Source organism: Nerophis lumbriciformis, linkage group LG38, assembly GCF_033978685.3.
Source record: "Nerophis lumbriciformis linkage group LG38, RoL_Nlum_v2.1, whole genome shotgun sequence".
Classification (NCBI taxonomy): Eukaryota; Metazoa; Chordata; class Actinopteri; order Syngnathiformes; family Syngnathidae; genus Nerophis; species Nerophis lumbriciformis.
Genome location: NC_084585.2, coordinates 2,718,508 through 2,739,493, shown reverse-complemented (window position 1 = coordinate 2,739,493; position 20,986 = coordinate 2,718,508). Strand labels below are relative to the sequence as shown.

At 35.7% G+C, this 20,986-nt stretch overlaps 1 protein-coding gene across 7 annotated transcripts in view; it reads left to right on the top strand.

The window, feature by feature from the left end:
• Window positions 1-20,986, top strand: part of celf4 (CUGBP, Elav-like family member 4) — a 373,411-nt gene that overhangs the window by 285,675 nt on the left and 66,750 nt on the right. For 5 of the 7 annotated variants that reach the window (XM_061932610.2, XM_061932611.2, XM_061932613.2 and 2 more), the window contains exons 3-4: window positions 3,944-3,992; window positions 20,577-20,705. In XM_061932610.2, the coding sequence (XP_061788594.1) occupies window positions 3,944-3,992; window positions 20,577-20,705 (178 nt within the window). The remainder of the gene's footprint in view (window positions 1-3,943; window positions 3,993-20,576; window positions 20,706-20,986) is intronic. The other 2 variants (XM_061932615.2, XM_061932612.2) reach the window with 1 other exon arrangement.

Below are 20,986 nucleotides of genomic sequence, written 5' to 3'. Positions count from 1 at the left end.
ATAATATATCATCTTATTAGATAATATATCATATTATTAGATAATATATCATATTATTAAATAATATATCATATTATTAGATAATATATCATCTTATTAGATCATTTATCACCTTATTAGATAATATATCATCTTATTAGATAATATATCATATTATTAGATAATATATCATATTATTAGATAATATATCATCTTATTAGATAATATATCATATTATTAGATAATATATCATCTTATTAGATCATTTATCACCTTATTAGATAATATATCATAATAGATAATATATCATCTCATTAGATAATATATCATATTATTAGATAATATATCACCTTATTAGATAATTTATCACCTTATTAGATAATATATTATATTATTAGGTAATATATCATATTATTAGATAATATATCACATTATTACATAATATATCATATTATTAGATAATGTATCATCTTATTAGATAATATATCATATTATTAAATAATATATTAACATATTAGATAATATATAATATAAATAAATAATATATCACCTTATTAGATACAATATCGTAATAGATAATATATCATATTATTAGATAATATATCATATTATTAGATAATACATCACCTTATTAGATAATGTATCACCTTATTAGATAATATATTATATTATTAGGTAATATATCATATTATTAGATAATATATCATATTATTAGATAATATATTATATTATTAAGTAATATATCATATTATTAGATAATATATCACATTATTACATAATATATCATATTATTAGATAATGTATCATCTTATTAGATAATTTATCATATTATTGGATAATATATTAACATATTAGATAATATATCATATAAATAAATAATATATCACCTTATTAGATAATATATCATAATAGATAATATATCATCTTATTAGATAATGTATCATATCACCTTATTCACCTTATTAGATAATTTATCACCTTATTAGATAATATATTATATTATTAGGTAATATATCATATTATTAGATAATATATCACATTATTACATAATATATCATATTATTAGATAATGTATCATCTTATTAGATAATATATCATATTATTAAATAATATATTAACATACTAGATAATATATCATATAAATAAATAATATATCACCTTATTAGATAATATATCATAATAGATAATATATCATCTTATTAGATAATATATCATATTATTAGATAATACATCACCTTATTAGATAATGTATCACCTTATTAGATAATATATTATATTATTAGGTAATATATCATATTATTAGATAATATATCATATTATTAGATAATATATTATATTATTAAGTAATATATCATATTATTAGATAATATATCACATTATTACATAATATATCATATTATTAGATAATGTATCATCTTATTAGATAATTTATCATATTATTGGATAATATATTAACATATTAGATAATATATCATATAAATAAATAATATATCACCTTATTAGATAATATATCATAATAGATAATATATCATCTTATTAGATAATGTATCATATCACCTTATTCACCTTATTAGATAATTTATCACCTTATTAGATAATATATTATATTATTAGGTAATATATCATATTATTAGATAATATATCACATTATTATATAATATATATATCATATTTTTAGATAATATATCACCTTATTAGATAATATATCATATTATTAGATAATATATTAGATTATTAAGTAATATATCATATTATTAGATAATATATCACATTATTACATAATATATCATATTATTAGATAATGTATCATCTTATTAGATAATTTATCATATTATTGGATAATATATTAACATATTAGATAATATATCAAACTTATTAGATAGTATATTAAGATATTAGATAATATATCACCTTATTAGATAATATATGATATTATTGGATAATATATCATCTTATTAGATAATATATCATATTATTGGATAATATATAATATCATTAGATAATATATCATCTTATTAGATAATATATCATATTATTGGATAATATATAATATCATTAGATAATATATCATCTTATTAGATAATATATCATATTATTGGATAATATATAATATTAGATAATATATCACCTTATTAGATAATATATCATATTATTAGATAATATATCATCTTATTAGATAATATATCATCTTATTAGATAAAATATCATATAAATAAATAATATATCACCTTATTAGATAATATATCATAATAGATAATATATCATCTTATTAGATAATATATCATTTTATTAGATAATATATCATATAAATAAATAATATATCACATTATTAGATAATATATCATAATAGATAGTATATCATCTTATTACATAATATATCATATTATTAGATAATACATCACCTTATTAGATAATTTATCACCTTATTAGATAATATATTATATTATTAGGTAATATATCATATTATTAGATAATATATCACATTATTACATAATATATCATATTATTAGATAATATATCACCTTCTTAGATAATATATCATATTATTAGATAATATATTATATTATTAAGTAATATATCACATTATTAGATAATATATCACATTATTACATAATATATCATATTATTAGATAATGTATCATCTTATTAGATAATTTATCATATTATTGGATAATATATTAACATATTAGATAATACATCAAACTTATTAGATAATATATTAAGATATTAGATAATATATCACCTTGTTAGATAATATATCATATTATTGGATAATATATCATCTTATTAGATAATATATCATATTATTGGATAATATATAATATCATTAGATAATATATCATCTTATTAGATAATATATCATATTATTAGATAATATATCATCTAATTAGATAATATATCACCTTATTAGATAATATATCATATTATTAGATAATATATCATCTTATTAGATAATATATCATCTTATTAGATAATATATCATATAAATAAATAATATATCACCTTATTAGATAATATATCATAATAGATAATATATCATCTTATTAGATAATATATCATTTTATTAGATAATATATCATATAAATAAATAATATATCACATTATTAGATAATATATCATAATAGATAGTATATCATCTTATTAGATAATATATCATATTATTAGATAATACATCACCTTATTAGATAATTTATCACCTTATTAGATAATATATTTTATTATTAGGTAATATATCATATTATTAGATAATATATCACATTATTACATAATATATCATATTATTAGATAATATATCACCTTCGTAGATAATATATCATATTATTAGATAATATATTATATTATTAAGTAATATATCACATTATTAGATAATATATCACATTATTACATAATATATCATATTATTAGATAATGTATCATCTTATTAGATAATTTATCATATTATTGGATAATATATCATCTTATTAGATAATATATCAAACTTATTAGATAATATATTAAGATATTAGATAATATATCACCTTATTAGATAATATATCATATTATTGGATCAAATATCATCTTATTGGAAAGTATATTAAGATATTAGATAATAAACAAGTCTGTTATTGGTGATACTCGCTACAACTGGGCTGACCAAGAGTTACGTCTCTCCTCGCCTTCTTCTTCTATCTCTCCTTCATCCTCTTTCAAACCTTTCATCTCAGATCAAATATTATTCCCCGCCAGCCTTTTCCCCCGCGGCTAGAAGTGCTGCGGCTTTGGAGAGTTCTAACACACCTCACCAGCAATTTGGCTGAGTGAATCGAAAAAAAGAGTTATTTTTGGGTGTGATGGGGTAAAAACTGGAAAGGTGTGCCAATGTGTGAGTTGATGCTGCTTCTTCTCCTCTTCCCTCACAGATGAACAGACAATGTGTGAGTTGATGCTGCTAACTGCTGCTTCTTCTTCTCCTCTCCCCTCACAGATGAACAGACCCATCCAGGTGAAGCCAGCAGACAGCGAGAGTCGAGGAGGTACGCTATTTGCTACTTTGTGAGCCCGCCAACATGCTGCCCGTGCATATCAGCCTCACCGTTATGTGTGCCATTACACAACGGCCTGGCCGGAACCTTCTAGAACTCACAACACATTATGTAAACAGAGCTTGTCCTCGCCAACGTTGGCCAGCGTGGCCTCCAGCTCCTCTCTTGGAGTTTCATCATATGCAAGGATGCATGCACAACACACACACACACACACACACACACACACACACACATGCGTGCCTTTGTTAGGCTTAGAGGAGGGGGGGGGGGGGTTAGGTCACTTCTTTTTGTCCTTTAATGGCACTGTCTCCAAATCCTCATCCACAAATAGAGTCCATGGTGTCCCACAGGGATGTAACAACATCAACATCTCACAGTATTAAGGCCACTGCACAGAATTATTGCAGTATTGTCAAAAGAAAGAAGAAAGACTTGGTTAAAGAAAGTACCTTCCTGTGTAAAGTGAAGGAATATTAGAATAGAATAGAATAGAACAGAATAGAAAGTACTTTATTGATCCCTGGGGGAAATTCAGCACCACAGTTCACTCACAATAGACAATAAACACTTAAGTATTTGTTTACATGTGAATAACATAAATACAGTCTATTTTACAGCATTATTCACATGTGAATAACATAAATACAGTCTATTATACAGCATTATTCACATGTGAATAACATAAATACAGTCTATTATACAGCATTATTCACATGTGAATAACATAGTCTATTATACAGCATTATTCACATGTGAATAACATAAATGCAGTCTATTATACAGCATTATTCACATGTGAATAACATAAATACAGTCTATTATACAGCATTATTCACATGTGAATAACATAGTCTATTATACAGCATTATTCACATGTGAATAACATAAATACAGTCTATTATACAGCATTATTCACATGTGAATAACATAGTCTATTATACAGCATTATTCACATGCGAATAACATAAATACAGTCTATTATACAGCATTATTCACATGTGAATAATATAAATACAGTCTATTATACAGTATTATTCACGTGTGAATAACATAAATGCAGTCTATTATACAGCATTATTCACATGTGAATAACAAATAGTCTATTATACAGCATTATTCACATGTGAATAACATAAATACAGTCTATTATACAGCATTATTCACATGTGAATAACATAAATACAGTCTATTGTACAGCATTATTCACATGTGAATAACAAATACAGTCTATTATACAGCATTATTCACATGTGAATAATATAAATACAGTCTATTATACAGCATTATTCACATGTGAATAATATAAATACAGTCTATTATACAGCATTATTCACATGTGAATAACATAAATACAGTCTATTATACAGCATTATTCACATGTGAATAATATAAATACAGTCTACTATACAGCATTATTCACATGTGAATAATATAAATACAGTCTATTATACAGCATTATTCACATGTGAATAGCATAAATGCAGTCTATTATACAGCATTATTCACATGTGAATAACATAAATACAGTCTATTATACAGCAATATTCACATGTGAATAATATAAATACAGTCTATTATACAGCATTATTCACATGTGAATAATATAAATACAGTCTATTATACAGCATTATTCACATGTGAATAACATAAATGCAGTCTATTATACAGCATTATTCACATGTGAATAACATAAATACAGTCTATTATACAGCATTATTCACATGTGAATAACAAATAGTCTATAATCCAGCATTATTCACATGTGAATAACATAAATACAGTCTATTATATAGCATTATTCACATGTGAATAACATAAATACAGTCTATTATACAGCATTATTCACATGTGAATAACATAAATACAGTCTATTATACAGTATTATTCACATGTGAATAACATAAATACAGTCTATTATACAGTATTATCCACATATGAATAACATAAATGCAGTCTATTATACAGCATTATTCACATGTGAATAACATAAATACAGTCTATTATACAGCATTATTCACATGTGAATAACATAAATACAGTCTATCATACAGCATTATTCACATGTGATAATTGAGTTCTACACGTATCTCTTATGTGTGACTGCCATTATATTGCAGTCTACACGTATCTGTTATGGTTGACTGCCATCGTATTGCAGTCTACACGTATCTCTTATGTGTGACTGCCATCTACTGGTCACACTTATCATTACACCATGTAGAAAATAAAATAGCTTCGGGGTCGGTAAGCGCAACCAGAATTATGCGGTACATTAGGTGTTATAAGACGCAGTGTCGAGTTTTGAAAAAATGAAAGTATTTTAAGTTCATCTTAGAGTCAATAAATACGGTGCCCGCTCTACCTCTTCTTAGACCGGCCCCCTCAATAGCGCCAGAAAAAAACTACACTGAGGGGCGTGTCCCAGTGGGATGTTCTAACTATTGCATCACCAAGTAAGTTTAATATGAGACATTTAAAGAAGAGAAACATGAAGAATTAAAGCTGCAAGCAGCATTGGTCGGGCCCGCGTATTTGGCAGGTGCTAGTCCTAAGTGTCCCAATACTTTTGTCAAGTTTTAGTCCCAAGTGTCACAATACTTTTGTCAAGTTTTTGTCCCAAGTATCCCAATACTTTTGTCCAGTTTTCAGCCTAAATGTCCCAATACTTTTGTCCAGTGGTAGTCATAAGTGTCCCAATACTTTTGTCTACTTTTAGTCCGAAGTGTCCCAATACTTTTGTCTAGTGTACCTACCTTGTCTGCATTGTGTGGCCACGCTGGTGCTTCCTGCTTTTAAGCAGTCATCTTGAGAAAACAGCAGCGCAGCAGCATCAGCGCAGCAGCATCAGCGCAGCGGTTCTTTGAAGGCTCATAAAATCAAAACCGGAGCAGTTATAAAAATTATTTCAATAACTTTTATTTGGAAGGGTTCAATCTCTCTCCTGTGTTAGTTTGAAGCCGAAACGACAAGAGGAGATAATGTTTGAAGAGAAGTGACCGGTTTATAAAAAAAATTAGTTTTGAAGGGGAAATTGCAAACTTCCTGTTGATTTTTGCTGAGGGTTGTCAATCTATGAAAAGTAGGTCTAAGTGAGACCTACATAGAGGTGTTTCATGTCTCTCCGACCTTCCCAGTGGGAGTTACAGGCAGTTTTGTCATTTTTTTCTTCCGAGGAGCAGTTTTTCTGCGTTTTATTAAAAAATTACGGTAGAGCACAATTTTTAGATTTGGGGTTAAGTTTTTTCATTAAATCACAATTTTAGCCAGTCCTGATGTGTGTGTTCAGTTTGGTGAGTTTTGAAGCATGTTAAGAGGGTCAAATTACAGCTCAAAGAGGCAAAAGTGACTGTTTTTAGTACTTTTTTTGTCTTGAAGGGGGAATTGCCAACTTCCTGTTGATTTTTGCCCAAGAATATACTATTATGAAATCTAGGTCTAAGTCAGGTTTTTGTTTCAAGTCTCTCCAACCTTCCTAGTGGGAGTTACAGGCAGTCTAGTTTTTTTTTTTCCCTAGGGGGCGCTAGAGCGCAATTTTGAGTTTTGAGGTTTTGTTTTTTGATAAAAAAGTTTTGCCGTATATTACTGATGTGTGTGTAAAATTTGGTGAGTTTTGAAGTATGTTAAGAGGGTCAAATTACAGCTCAAAGAGGCAAAAGTGACTGTTTTTAGTACTTTTTTTGTCTTGAAGGGGGAATTGCCAACTTCCTGTTGATTTTTGCCCAAGAATATACTATTATGAAATCTAGGTCTAAGTCAGGTTTTTGTTTCAAGTCTCTCCAACCTTCCTAGTGGGAGTTACAGGCAGTCTAGTTTTTTTTTTTTCCTAGGGGGCGCTAAAGCGCAATTTTGAGTTTTGAGGTTTTGTTTTTTGATAAAAAAGTTTTGCCGTATATTACTGATGTGTGTGTAAAATTTGGTGAGTTTTGAAGTATGTTAAGAGGGTCAAATTACAGCGCAAAGAGGCAAAAGTGACTGTTTTTAGTACTTTTTTGTCTTGAAGGGGGAATTGCCAACTTCCTGTTGATTTTTGCCCAAGAATATACTATTATGAAATCTAGGTCTAAGTCAGGTTTTTGTTTCATGTCTCTCCGACCTTCCCAGTGGGAGTTACAGGCAGTTTTGTCATTTTTTTCTTCCGAGGAGCAGTTTTTTCTGCGTTTTATTAAAAAATTGCGGTAGAGCACAATTTTGAGATTTGGGGTTAAGTTTTTTCATTAAATCACAATTTTAGCCAGTCCTGATGTGTGTGTTCAGTTTGGTGAGTTTTGAAGCATGTTAAGGGGGTCAAATTACAGCTCAAAGAGGCAAAAGTGACTGTTTTTAGTACTTTTTTTGTCTTGAAGGGGGAATTGCCAACTTCCTGTTGATTTTTGCCCAAGAATATACTATTATGAAATCTAGGTCTAAATCAGGTTTTTGTTTCATGTCTCTCCGACCTTCCCAGTGGGAGTTACAGGCAGTTTTGTCATTTTTTTCTTCCGAGGAGCAGTTTTTTCTGCGTTTTATTAAAAAATTGCGGTAGAGCACAATTTTGAGATTTGGGGTTAGGTTTTTTCATTAAATCACAATTTTAGCCAGTCCTGATGTGTGTGTTCATTTTGGTGAGTTTTGAAGCATGTTAAGGGGGTCAAATTACAGCTCAAAGAGGCAAAAGTGACTGTTTTTAGTACTTTTTTGTCTTGAAGGGGGAATTGCCAACTTCCTGTTGATTTTTGCCCAAGAATATACTATTATGAAATCTAGGTCTAAGTCAGGTTTTTGTTTCATGTCTCTCCAACCTTCCTAGTGGGAGTTACAGGCAGTCTAGTTTTTTTTTTTTCCTAGGGGGCGCTAGAGCGCAATTTTGAGTTTTGAGGTTTTGTTTTTTTGATAAAAAGTTTTGCCGTATATTACTGATGTGTGTGTAAAATTTGGTGAGTTTTGAAGTATGTTAAGAGGGTCAAATTACAGCGCAAAGTTGCGGAAGAATAATAATAATAATAATAATAATTAAAGCTGCAAGCAGCATTGGTCGGGCCAGCATATTTGGCACGTGCTAGTCCTAAGTGTCCCAATACTTTTGTCAAGTTTTAGTCCCAAGTTTCCCAATACTTTAGTCTACTTTTAGTGCGAAGTGTCCCAATACTTTTGTCCAGTATTCGTCGTAAGTGTCCCAATACTTTTGTCCAGTTTTATTCCTAAGTGTCCCAATACTTTTGTCCAGTGGTAATCCGAAGTGTCCCAATACTTATGTCAAGTTGTAGTCAAGTGTCCCAATACTTTTGTCAAGTTTTAGTCCCAAGTGGCCCAATACTTTTGTCAAGTTGTAGTCCTAAGTGTCCCAATACTTTTGTCCAGTTTTAGTCCGACAAACACGCTCAGAGGAGATAGATTTTGAAGGAAGGTGACCGGTTTTTACAAAAAAAAATTTTTGAAGGGGGAATAGCAAACTTCCTGTTGATTTTTGCTGGGGGTTGTCAATTTATGACATGTAGGTCTAAGTGAGACCTACATAGAGGTTTTTGTTTCATGTCTCTCCGACCTTTCCAGTGGGAGTTACAGGCAGTTTTGTCATTTTTTTCTTCCGAGGAGCAGTTTTTTCTGCGTTTTATTAAAAAATTGCGGTAGAGCACAATTTTGAGATTTGGGGTTAAGTTTTTTCATTAAATCACAATTTTAGCCAGTCCTGATGTGTGTGTTCAGTTTGGTGAGTTTTGAAGCATGTTAAGGGGGTCAAATTACAGCTCAAAGAGGCAAAAGTGACTGTTTTTAGTACTTTTTTGTCTTGAAGGGGGAATTGCCAACTTCCTGTTGATTTTTGCCCAAGAATATACTATTATGAAATCTAGGTCTAAGTCAGGTTTTTGTTTCATGTCTCTCCGACCTTCCCAGTGGGAGTTACAGGCAGTTTTGTCATTTTTTTCTTCCGAGGAGCAGTTTTTTCTGCGTTTTATTAAAAAATTGCGGTAGAGCACAATTTTGAGATTTGGGGTTAAGTTTTTTCATTAAATCACAATTTTAGCCAGTCCTGATGTGTGTGTTCAGTTTGGTGAGTTTTGAAGCATGTTAAGGGGGTCAAATTACAGCTCAAAGAGGCAAAAGTGACTGTTTTTAGTACTTTTTTTGTCTTGAAGGGGGAATTGCCAACTTCCTGTTGATTTTTGCCCAAGAATATACTATTATGAAATCTAGGTCTAAGTCAGGTTTTTGTTTCATGTCTCTCCAACCTTCCTAGTGGGAGTTACAGGCAGTCTAGTTTTTTTTTTTCCTAGGGGGCGCTAGAGCGCAATTTTGAGTTTTGAGGTTTTGTTTTTTTGATAAAAAGTTTTGCCGTATATTACTGATATGTGTGTAAAATTTGGTGAGTTTTGAAGTATGTTAAGAGGGTCAAATTACAGCGCAAAGAGGCAAAAGTGACTGTTTTTAGTACTTTTTTGTCTTGAAGGGGGAATTGCCAACTTCCTGTTGATTTTTGCCCAAGAATATACTATTATGAAATCTAGGTCTAAGTCAGGTTTTTGTTTCATGTATCTCTCCAACCTTCCTAGTGGAAGTTACAGGCAGTCTAGTTTTTTTTTTTCCTAGGGGGCGCTACAGCGCAATTTTGAGTTTTGAGGTTTTGTTTTTTGATAAAAAGTTTTGCCGTATATTACTGATGTGTGTGTAAAATTTGGTGAGTTTTGAAGTATGTTAAGAGGGTCAAATTACAGCGCAAAGTTGCGGAAGAATAATAATAATAATAATAATAATAATAATTAAAGCTGCAAGCAGCGTTGTTCGGGCCCGCGTATTTGGCAGGTGCTAGTCCTAAGTGTCCCAATACTTTTGTCTACTTGTAGTCTGAAGTGTCCCAAGACTTTTGTCTAGTGTACCTACCTTGTCTGCATTGTGTGGGCACGTTGGTGCTTCCTGCTTTTAAGCAGCCATCTTAAAAAAACAGCATTGCAGCAGCATCAGCGCAGCGGGTCTTTGAAGGGTCATAAAATCAAAACCGGAGCAGTTAATTAAAAAGCGCTTCTGTTGTTGTAATCACAAGGGTTCAATGTCTCTCCTAGGGTCGACAAACGCGCTCAGAGGAGTTCGTTTTTGAAGGAAGGTGACTGGTTTTTACAAAAAATTTGTTTTGAAGGGGGAATAGCAAACTTCCTGTTGATTTTTGCTGGGGGTAGTCAATTTATGAAATGTAGGTCTAAGTCAGACCTACGGAGAGGTTTTTGTTTCATGCCTCTCCGACCTTCCCAGTGGGAGTTACAGGCAGGTTTGTAGGTTTGTAATTGTTTTCTTCCGAGGAGCAGTTTTTTATCAGTTTTATTCAACAATTGCTGTAGAGCGCGATTTTTTAATTTGGGCTTAGGTTTTTTTATTAGATCACAGTTATTGCCAGTCCTGATGTGTGTGTTCAGTTTGGTGAGTTTTGAAGCATGTTAAGGGGGTCATATTACAGCGCAAAGAGGCAAAAGTGACTGTTTTTAGTACTTTTTTGTCTTGAAGGGGGAATTGCCAACTTCCTGTTGATTTTAGCCCGAGGATGTACAATTATGAGAACTAGGTCTAAGTCAGACCTACATAGAGGATTTTGTTTCATGTTTTTCCGACCTTCCTAGTGGGAGTTACAGGCAGTCTAGTTTTTTTTTTTCCTAGGGGGCGCTAGAGCGCAATTTTTAGTTTTGAGGTTTGGTTTTTTGATAAAAAGTTTTGCCGTATATTACTGATGTGTGTTGATGGTGAGTTTTGAAGCATGTTAAGGGGGTCAAAGTAGTGCGCAAAGCTGCGGAAGAAGAATAATAAGAAGAAAGAATAAAACTAACGAATAACAATAGGTCCTTATGTCCCATTGCGGGCCCTAATAATAAGAAAGAATAAAACCTTACAAATTCAATAGGTCCTTATGTCCCATTGCATAAGGTCTCCCTGTGGGTGTCCTTTTGCAATGGGCCATGCGGGCCCTAATTAAAGCATGTGATGGATTGTAAAAAAACTGATGGAGCAGGAAGCACTTCTCCACCTTTCTTCTCTTTTGGAGTCTGTCCTCCTCATCGATTTCCCTTATTTATTTCTCTTCTTTATCGCTCTCCATCCCAAAGTTTGCCCTCCCAGGGATGAAGGCAGAGTCAAACAGCAGAGTGGTCAAAGGGAAAGAAGTAAAGACGTGTGTAATAAACAGTCAAGTTGATGAAAAGCACACAAAGTCATCCACGCTGTCACATTGTGGATTGTGTTATGTAGATGAAGTCATCCACGCTGTCACATTGTGGATTGTGTTATGTAGATGAAGTCATCCACGCTGTCACATTGTGGATTGTGTTATGTAGATGAAAGATCTTTGTTGGACTGCTTGGTGATGCTGGAGGAACAAAGAGGACAATAAATGACTTTTTGTCATGACTGGCTGGGAGAGAGAGACTCTGAAGTCTTCCTGCTGTATATTGATTTGCTCTCAGGCCCAATATGTGTGTGTGAGAGTGTGTAAATGTATGTGTGTGTGCGTGTGAGCGTGTGTAAATGTGTGTGTGAGCGTGTGTAAATGTGTGTGTGAGCGTGTGTAAATGTGTGTGTGAGCGTGTGTTAACAGCCCTTTTCCAAAGAAAGATGTAATGTTTATTAGTGCCTTCCCCTGGGCTTTGGCCGTCAATGAAGGCATGCACAAGTGCGTGTGTGTGTGTGTGGGTGTGTGTGTGTGTGTGTGTGTGTGGGTGTGTGTGTGGGGGGGTGTGTGTGTGTGTGTGTGAAGCAAACATTCCAAGACGTGCGTGCATATACGTGTGCGTCTTGTAAACACCCCCCCCCCCCCCTCCAGTGCAAGGCCAGAGCCTAGATTAGTCTTGTTGACTCGGCAAGGACATCCTGTCAGACACGGACTGTGGGGAACGGAGCGTGGGCACGCACTCACACACACACACACACACACACACACATGCACACACACTTACATGCACACACACCTACACTCACACACACACACCTAAACTCACACACACCTACACTCACGCACACACACATACCTACACGCACACACCTATACTCATACACACACACCTACATTCACGCACACACCTACACTCACGCACACACCTATACTCACGCACACACACCTACACGCACACGCACCTACACTCACGCACACACACCTACACTCACGCACACACACCTACACTCACGCACACACCTACATGCACACACACTTACACTCACGCACACACACTTAAACTCACACACACACACCTACACGCACACACCTACACTCACGCACACACACATACACGCACACACACCTACACTCACGCACACACACCTACATGCACACACACTTACACTCACGCACACACACCTACATGCACACACACTTACACTCACGCACACACACCTACACTCACGCACACACACCTACATGCACACACACTTACACTCACGCACACACACTTACACTCACGCACACACACCTACATGCACACACACTTACACTCACGCACACACACCTACACGCACACACCTACACTCACGCACACACACCTAAACTCACACACACACACCTAAATGCACACACACTTACACTCACGCACACACACCTAAACTCACACACACACACCTAAATGCACACACACTTACACTCACGCACACACCCCTAAACTCACACACACACACCTACACACACGCACACACACCTACATGCACACACACTTACACTCACGCACACACACCTATACTCACACACACACACCTACACACACACACCTACACTCACGCACACACACCTACATGCACACACACCTACACTCACGCACACACACCTAAACTCACACACGCACACACCTACACTCACGCACACACACATACACGCGCACACACCTACACACACACACCTACATTCACGCACACACCTACACTCACGCACACACACATACACGCGCACACACCTACACGCACACACACCTACACTCACACACACACCTACACTCACGCACACACCTACATTCACGCACACACACCTACATGCACACACACCTACACTCACGCACACACACCTACACTCACACACACACACCTACACGCACACACCTACACTCACGCACACACACCTACATGCACACACACCTACACTCACGCACACACACCTACACGCACACACCTACACTCACGCACACACACCTACATGCACACACACTTACACTCACGCACACACACCTACACGCACACACCTACACTCACGCACACACACCTACACTCACGCACACACACCTACATGCACACACACTTACACTCACGCACACACACCTAAACTCACACACACACACCTACACTCACGCACACACACACATACCTACATGCACACACACTTACACTCACGCACACACACTTAAACTCACACACACACACACCTACACGCACACACCTACACTCACGCACACACACCTACATTCACGCACACACCTACACTCACGCACACACACATACACGCGCACACACCTACACGCACACACACCTACACTCACGCACACACACCTACATGCACACACACCTACACTCACGCACACACACCTAAACTCACACACACACACCTACACGCACACACACACACCTACATGCACACACACTTACACACACACACACACACACACACACACACACACAAAAGCAGTGAAGTTGTCACGTTGTGTAAATGGTAAATAAAAAGAGAATACAACAAATCCTTTTCAACTTATATTCAATTGAATAGACTGCAAAGACAAGATATTTCATGTTCACACTCAGAAACTTTCTTATTTTTTGCAAATATTAGCTCATTTGGAATTTGATGCCTGCAACATGTTTCAAAAAAGCTGGCACAAGTGGCAAAGAAGAGTGAGAAAGTTGAGGAATGCTCATCAAATGTCAGGACTTGGACTTTGGCTTGGTTTGTTCCCCCGAGGTGCAAGTGAATTGGACCAGATGTGGCGTGAAGGTAAATACATGATTTATTTAAACACTAAAACTACAAAAAAAAGGATCAAACAAAAGGCGCGCACAATGGCGGAGAACAAACTATGAAACCAAACAACTTGCACAAAGGCAAAAACTATGAACAACAAAAAAAACACTAACTGTGGCTTAATAAACAAAAACTTACTTGGCATGGAACCGGCATGAAAAAACGAGCAGCAAGGAATCATAAGGGTGTGGAGAGTGTGCAGAAGCATAAATATGGGGATGTCGTCAGAACGACAAACTGAAAACAATGAACTTAAATACTACAGACATGATTAACAAAAACAGGTGCGTGACTCAAAACGTGAAACAGGTGCGTGACGTGACAGGTGAAAACTAATGGGTTGCTATGGTGACAAACAAGAGTGCACAATGAGTCCAAACGTGGAACAGGTGAAACTAATGGGGTAATCATGGAAACAAGACAAGGGAGTGAAAAGCCAGAAACTAAAAAGTCCAATAACTAAATAAAACATGACTAAGACAAAAACATGATCACACAGACATGACATCAAAGACTTATTTGGAACATCCCACAGGTGAACAGGCTAATTGGGAACAGGTGGGTGCCATGATTGGGTATAAAAGCAGCTTCCATGAAATGCTCAGTCGTTCACAAACAAGGACGGGGCGAGGGTCACCACTTTGTCAACAAATGCGTGAGAAAATTGTTTAAGAACAACATTTCTCAAGCAAGGAATTTAGGGATTTCACCATCTACGCTCCGTAATATCATCAAAGGGTTCAGAGAATCTGGAGAAATCACTGCACGTAAGCCATGATATTACTCACCTTGGATCCCTCAGGCTGTACTGCATCAAAAAGTGACATCAGTGTGTAAAGGATATCACCACATGGGCTCAGGAACACTTCAGAAACCCACTGTCGGTAACTCTACTATGCAAAGCCAAAGCCGTTTATCAACAACACCCAGAAACGCCGCCGGCTTCGCTTGGGCCCGAGCTCATCTAAGATGGACTGATGCATAGTGGAAAAGTGTTCTGTGGTCTGACGAGTCCACATTTCAAATTGTTTTTTGGAAACTGTGGACTGAAGAGGAAAAGAACCATTTGGACTGTTCTAGGGTGAAAGTGTAAAAGGCAGCATGTGTGATGGTATGGGGGTGTATTAGTGGCCAAGACATGGGTAACTTACACATCTGTGAAGGCACCATTAATGCTGAAAGGTACATACAGGTTTTGGAGCAACATGTGTTTTTACCATGGACGCCCCTGCTTATTTCAGCAAGACGATGCCATTGAAAATGTGTGAAGGCTAAAATATCAGAAAAGAGACTGTTGAACAACTTAAGCTGTACATCAAGCAAGAATGGGAAAGAATTCCACTTCAAAAATGTGTCTCCTCAGTTCCCAAACCTTTACTGAGTGTTGTTAAAAGGAAAGGCCATGTAACACACTGGTAAAAATGCCTTTTTTTAAATTCTAAGCTAATGATTTGCAAAAAAAAAAATACTTTCTCAGTGTGAACATGAAATATGTTGTCTTTGCAGTCTATTCAATTGAATATAAGTTGAAAAGGATTTGCAAATCAAGTATCAATATGGATTTTTTTATTTTAGGTGTAAACATGAAAAATTAGCTAAAAAAAAGATAGCATAAAACGTTAGCATGCAAATATAAGAGACATTGGCAAAATTCCAAGATGGTGCAAAGTATCAAAAAAGGTTCATTCAAAATGAGCTAAAAAGCTAACATGAAACGTTAGCATGCTAGCACATGACTAAGAGGAAATACCAAGATGTAATATTTGTAGGTGTAAACATACAAAAGTAGCAAAAAAGCTAGCATAAAAGGATAAGAGAGGACACCATCCCGCGTCTCCGCGCGGGATGGTGTCCTGCTGGCCCCACTATGGACTGGACTATTACTATTATGTTGGATCCACTATGGACTGGACTCTTACTATTATGTTGGATCCACTATGGACTGGACTCTTACTATTATGTTGGATCCACTATGGACTGGACTCTTACTATTATGTTGGATCCACTATGGACTGGACTCTCTCACTATTATGTTAGATCCACTATGGACTGGACTCTTACTATTATGTTGGATCCACTATGGACTGGACTCTTACTATTATGTTGGATCCACTATGGACTGGACTCTTACTATTATGTTGGATCCACTATGGACTGGACTCTTACTATTATGTTGGATCCACTATGGACTGGACTCTCTCACTATTATGTTAGATCCACTATGGACTGGACTCTCACTATTATGTTAGATCCACTATGGACTGGACTCTTACTATTATGTTGGATCCACTATGGACTGGACTCTTACTATTATGTTGGATCCACTATGGACTGGACTCTTACTATTATGTTGGATCCACTATGGACTGGACTCTCTCACTATTATGTTAGATCCACTATGGACTGGACTCTCACTATTATGTTAGATCCACTATGGACTGGACTCTTACTATTATGTTGGATCCACTATGGACTGGACTCTTACTATTATGTTGGATCCACTATGGACTGGACTCTCACTATTATGTTAGATCCACTATGGACTGGACTCTCACTATTATGTTAGATCCACTATGGACTGGACTCTCACACTATTATGTTAGATCCACTATGGACTGGACTCTCACTATTATGTTAGATCCACTATGGACTGGACTCTTACTATTATGTTGGATCCACTATGGACTGGACTCTCACTATTATGTTAGATCCACTATGGACTGGACTCTCACACTATTATGTTAGATCCACTATGGACTGGACTCTTACTATTATGTTGGATCCACTATGGACTGGACTCTCACACTATTATGTTAGATCCACTATGGACTGGACTCTTACTATTATGTTAGATCCACTATGGACTGGACTCTCACACTATTATGTTAGATCCACTATGGACTGGACTCTCACTATTATGTTAGATCCACTATGGACTGGACTCTTACTATTATGTTAGATCCACTATGGACTGGACTCTTACTATTATGTTGGATCCACTATGGACTGGACTCTCACACTATTATGTTAGATCCACTATGGACTGGACTCTAACTATTATGTTAGATCCACTATGGACTGGACTCTCACTATTATGTTAGATCCACTATGGACTGGACTCTCACTATTATGTTAGATCCACTATGGACTGGACTCTTACTATTATGTTAGATCCACTATGGACTGGACTCTTACTATTATGTTAGATCCACTATGGACTGGACTCTCACTATTATGTTAGATCCACAATGGACTGGACTCTCACACTATTATGTTAGATCCACTATGGACTGGACTCTAACTATTATGTTAGATCCACTATGGACTGGACTCTAACTATTATGTTAGATCCACTATGGACTGGACTCTCACTATTATGTTAGATCCACTATGGACTGGACTCTCACACTATTATGTTAGATCCACTATGGACTGGACTCTCACTATTATGTTGGATCCACTATGGACTGGACTCTCACTATTATGTTAGATCCACTATGGACTGGACTCTCACTATTATGTTAGATCCACTATGGACTGGACTCTTACTATTATGTTAGATCCACTATGGACTGGACTCTTACTATTATGTTAGATCCACTATGGACTGGACTTACACTATTATGTTAGATCCACTATGGACTGGACTCACACTATTATGTTGGATCCACTATGGACTGGACTCTCACTATTATGTTAGATCCACTATGGACTGGACTCTCACTATTATGTTAGATCCACTATGGACTGGACTCTCACTATTATGTTAGATCCACTATGGACTGGACTCTCTCACTATTATGTTAGATCCACTATGGACTGGACTCTCACTATTATGTTAGATCCACTATGGACTGGACTCTCACTATTATGTTAGATCCACTATGGACTGGACTCTCTCACTATTATGTTAGATCCACTATGGACTGGACTCTCACTATTATGTTAGATCCACTATGGACTGGACTCTCACTATTATGTTAGATCCACTATGGACTGGACTCTCACTATTATGTTAGATCCACTATGGACCGGACTCTCACACTATTATGTTAGATCCACTATGGACTGGACTCTCACTATTATGTTAGATCCACTATGGACCGGACTCTCACACTATTATGTTAGATCCACTATGGACTGGACTCTCACTATTATGTTAGATCCACTATGGACTGGACTCTCACTATTATGTTAGATCCACTATGAACTGGACTCTCACTATTATGTTAGATCCACTATGGACTGGACTTTCACAATATTATGTTAGATCCACTATGGACTGGACTCTCACTATTATGTTAGATCCACTATGGACTGGACTCTCACTATTATGTTAGATCCACTATGGACTGGACTCTCACACTATTATGTTAGATCCACTATGGACTGGACTCTCACTATTATGTTAGATCCACTATGGACTGGACTCTCACACTATTATGTTAGATCCACTATGGACTGGACTCTCACTATTATGTTAGATCCACTATGGACTGGACTCTCACACTATTATGTTAGATCCACTATGGACTGGACTCTCACTATTATGTTAGATCCACTATGGACTGGACTCTCACTATTATGTTAGATCCACTATGGACTGGACTCTCACTATTATGTTAGATCCACTATGGACTGGACTCTCACACTATTATGTTAGATCCACTATGGACTGGACTCTCACACTATTATGTTAGATCCACTATGGACTGGACTTTCACAATATTATGTTAGATCCACTATGGACTGGACTCACACTATTATGTTAGATCCACTATGGACTGGACTCTCACACTATTATGTTGGATCCACTATGGACTGGACTCTCACACTATTATGTTGGATCCACTATGGACTGGACTCTCACACTATTATGTTAGATCCACTATGGACTGGACTCTCACTATTATGTTAGATCCACTATGGACTGGACTCTCACTATTATGTTAGATCCACTATGGACTGGACTCTCACACTATTATGTTGGATCCACTATGGACTGGACTCTCACTATTATGTTAGATCCACTATGGACTGGACTCTCACACTATTATGTTAGATCCACTATGGACTGGACTCTCACACTATTATGTTAGATCCACTATGGACTGGACTCTTACTATTATGTTGGATCCACTATGGACTGGACTCTCACTATTATGTTAGATCCACTATGGACTGGACTCTCACTATTATGTTAGATCCACTATGGACTGGACTCTCACTATTATGTTAGATCCACTATGGACTGGACTCTTACTATTATGTTGGATCCACTATGGACTGGACTCTCACAATATTATGTCAGACCCACTCGACATCCATTGCTTTCGGTCTCCCCTAGAGGGGGGGGGTTACCCACATATGCGGTCCTCTCCAAGGTTTCTCATAGTCATTCACATCGACGTCCCACTGGGGTGAGTTTTTCCTTGCCCTTATGTGGGCTTTGTACCGAGGATGTCGTTGTGGCTTGTGCAGCCCTTTGAGACACTTGTGATTTAGGGCTATATAAATAAACATTGATTGATTGATTGATTGATTGATTGATAAAAAAATCATGATTTTTAGGTTTAAAAATACAACGTTAGGCAAAAAGTGTGTGAACTTCTCCCTCTACCTTCCAGAAGACAGAAAGCTCTTTGTGGGCATGCTCAACAAGCAACAGTCCGAAGACGACGTGCGGCGTCTCTTCGAGTCCTTCGGCAGCATCGAGGAGTGCACCATCCTTAGAGGTCCTGACGGGAACAGCAAAGGTCAGTTTTTATTGATTCCCCATTTTGTTGCGAGTGAACACTCCAATGCTGAAGTTGCACTGAAATGCTGACAGAATGTAGAGTGAATGTACGAATAGTTTGAATGTTGGAGAGTTTGAATTTCCAGGGAATACGGGAATTTGGTTTGGAACTTGGGAAAGTGTTAGTTTGAATGTCCAGGATGAGTTGAATGTGTTGATGTTGGAATGCTTTGAATAGCTTGAAAAATGTTGGAATTGTGCAACTTGGAAAAATGTCCCATTCATTTCAATGGGAACTTC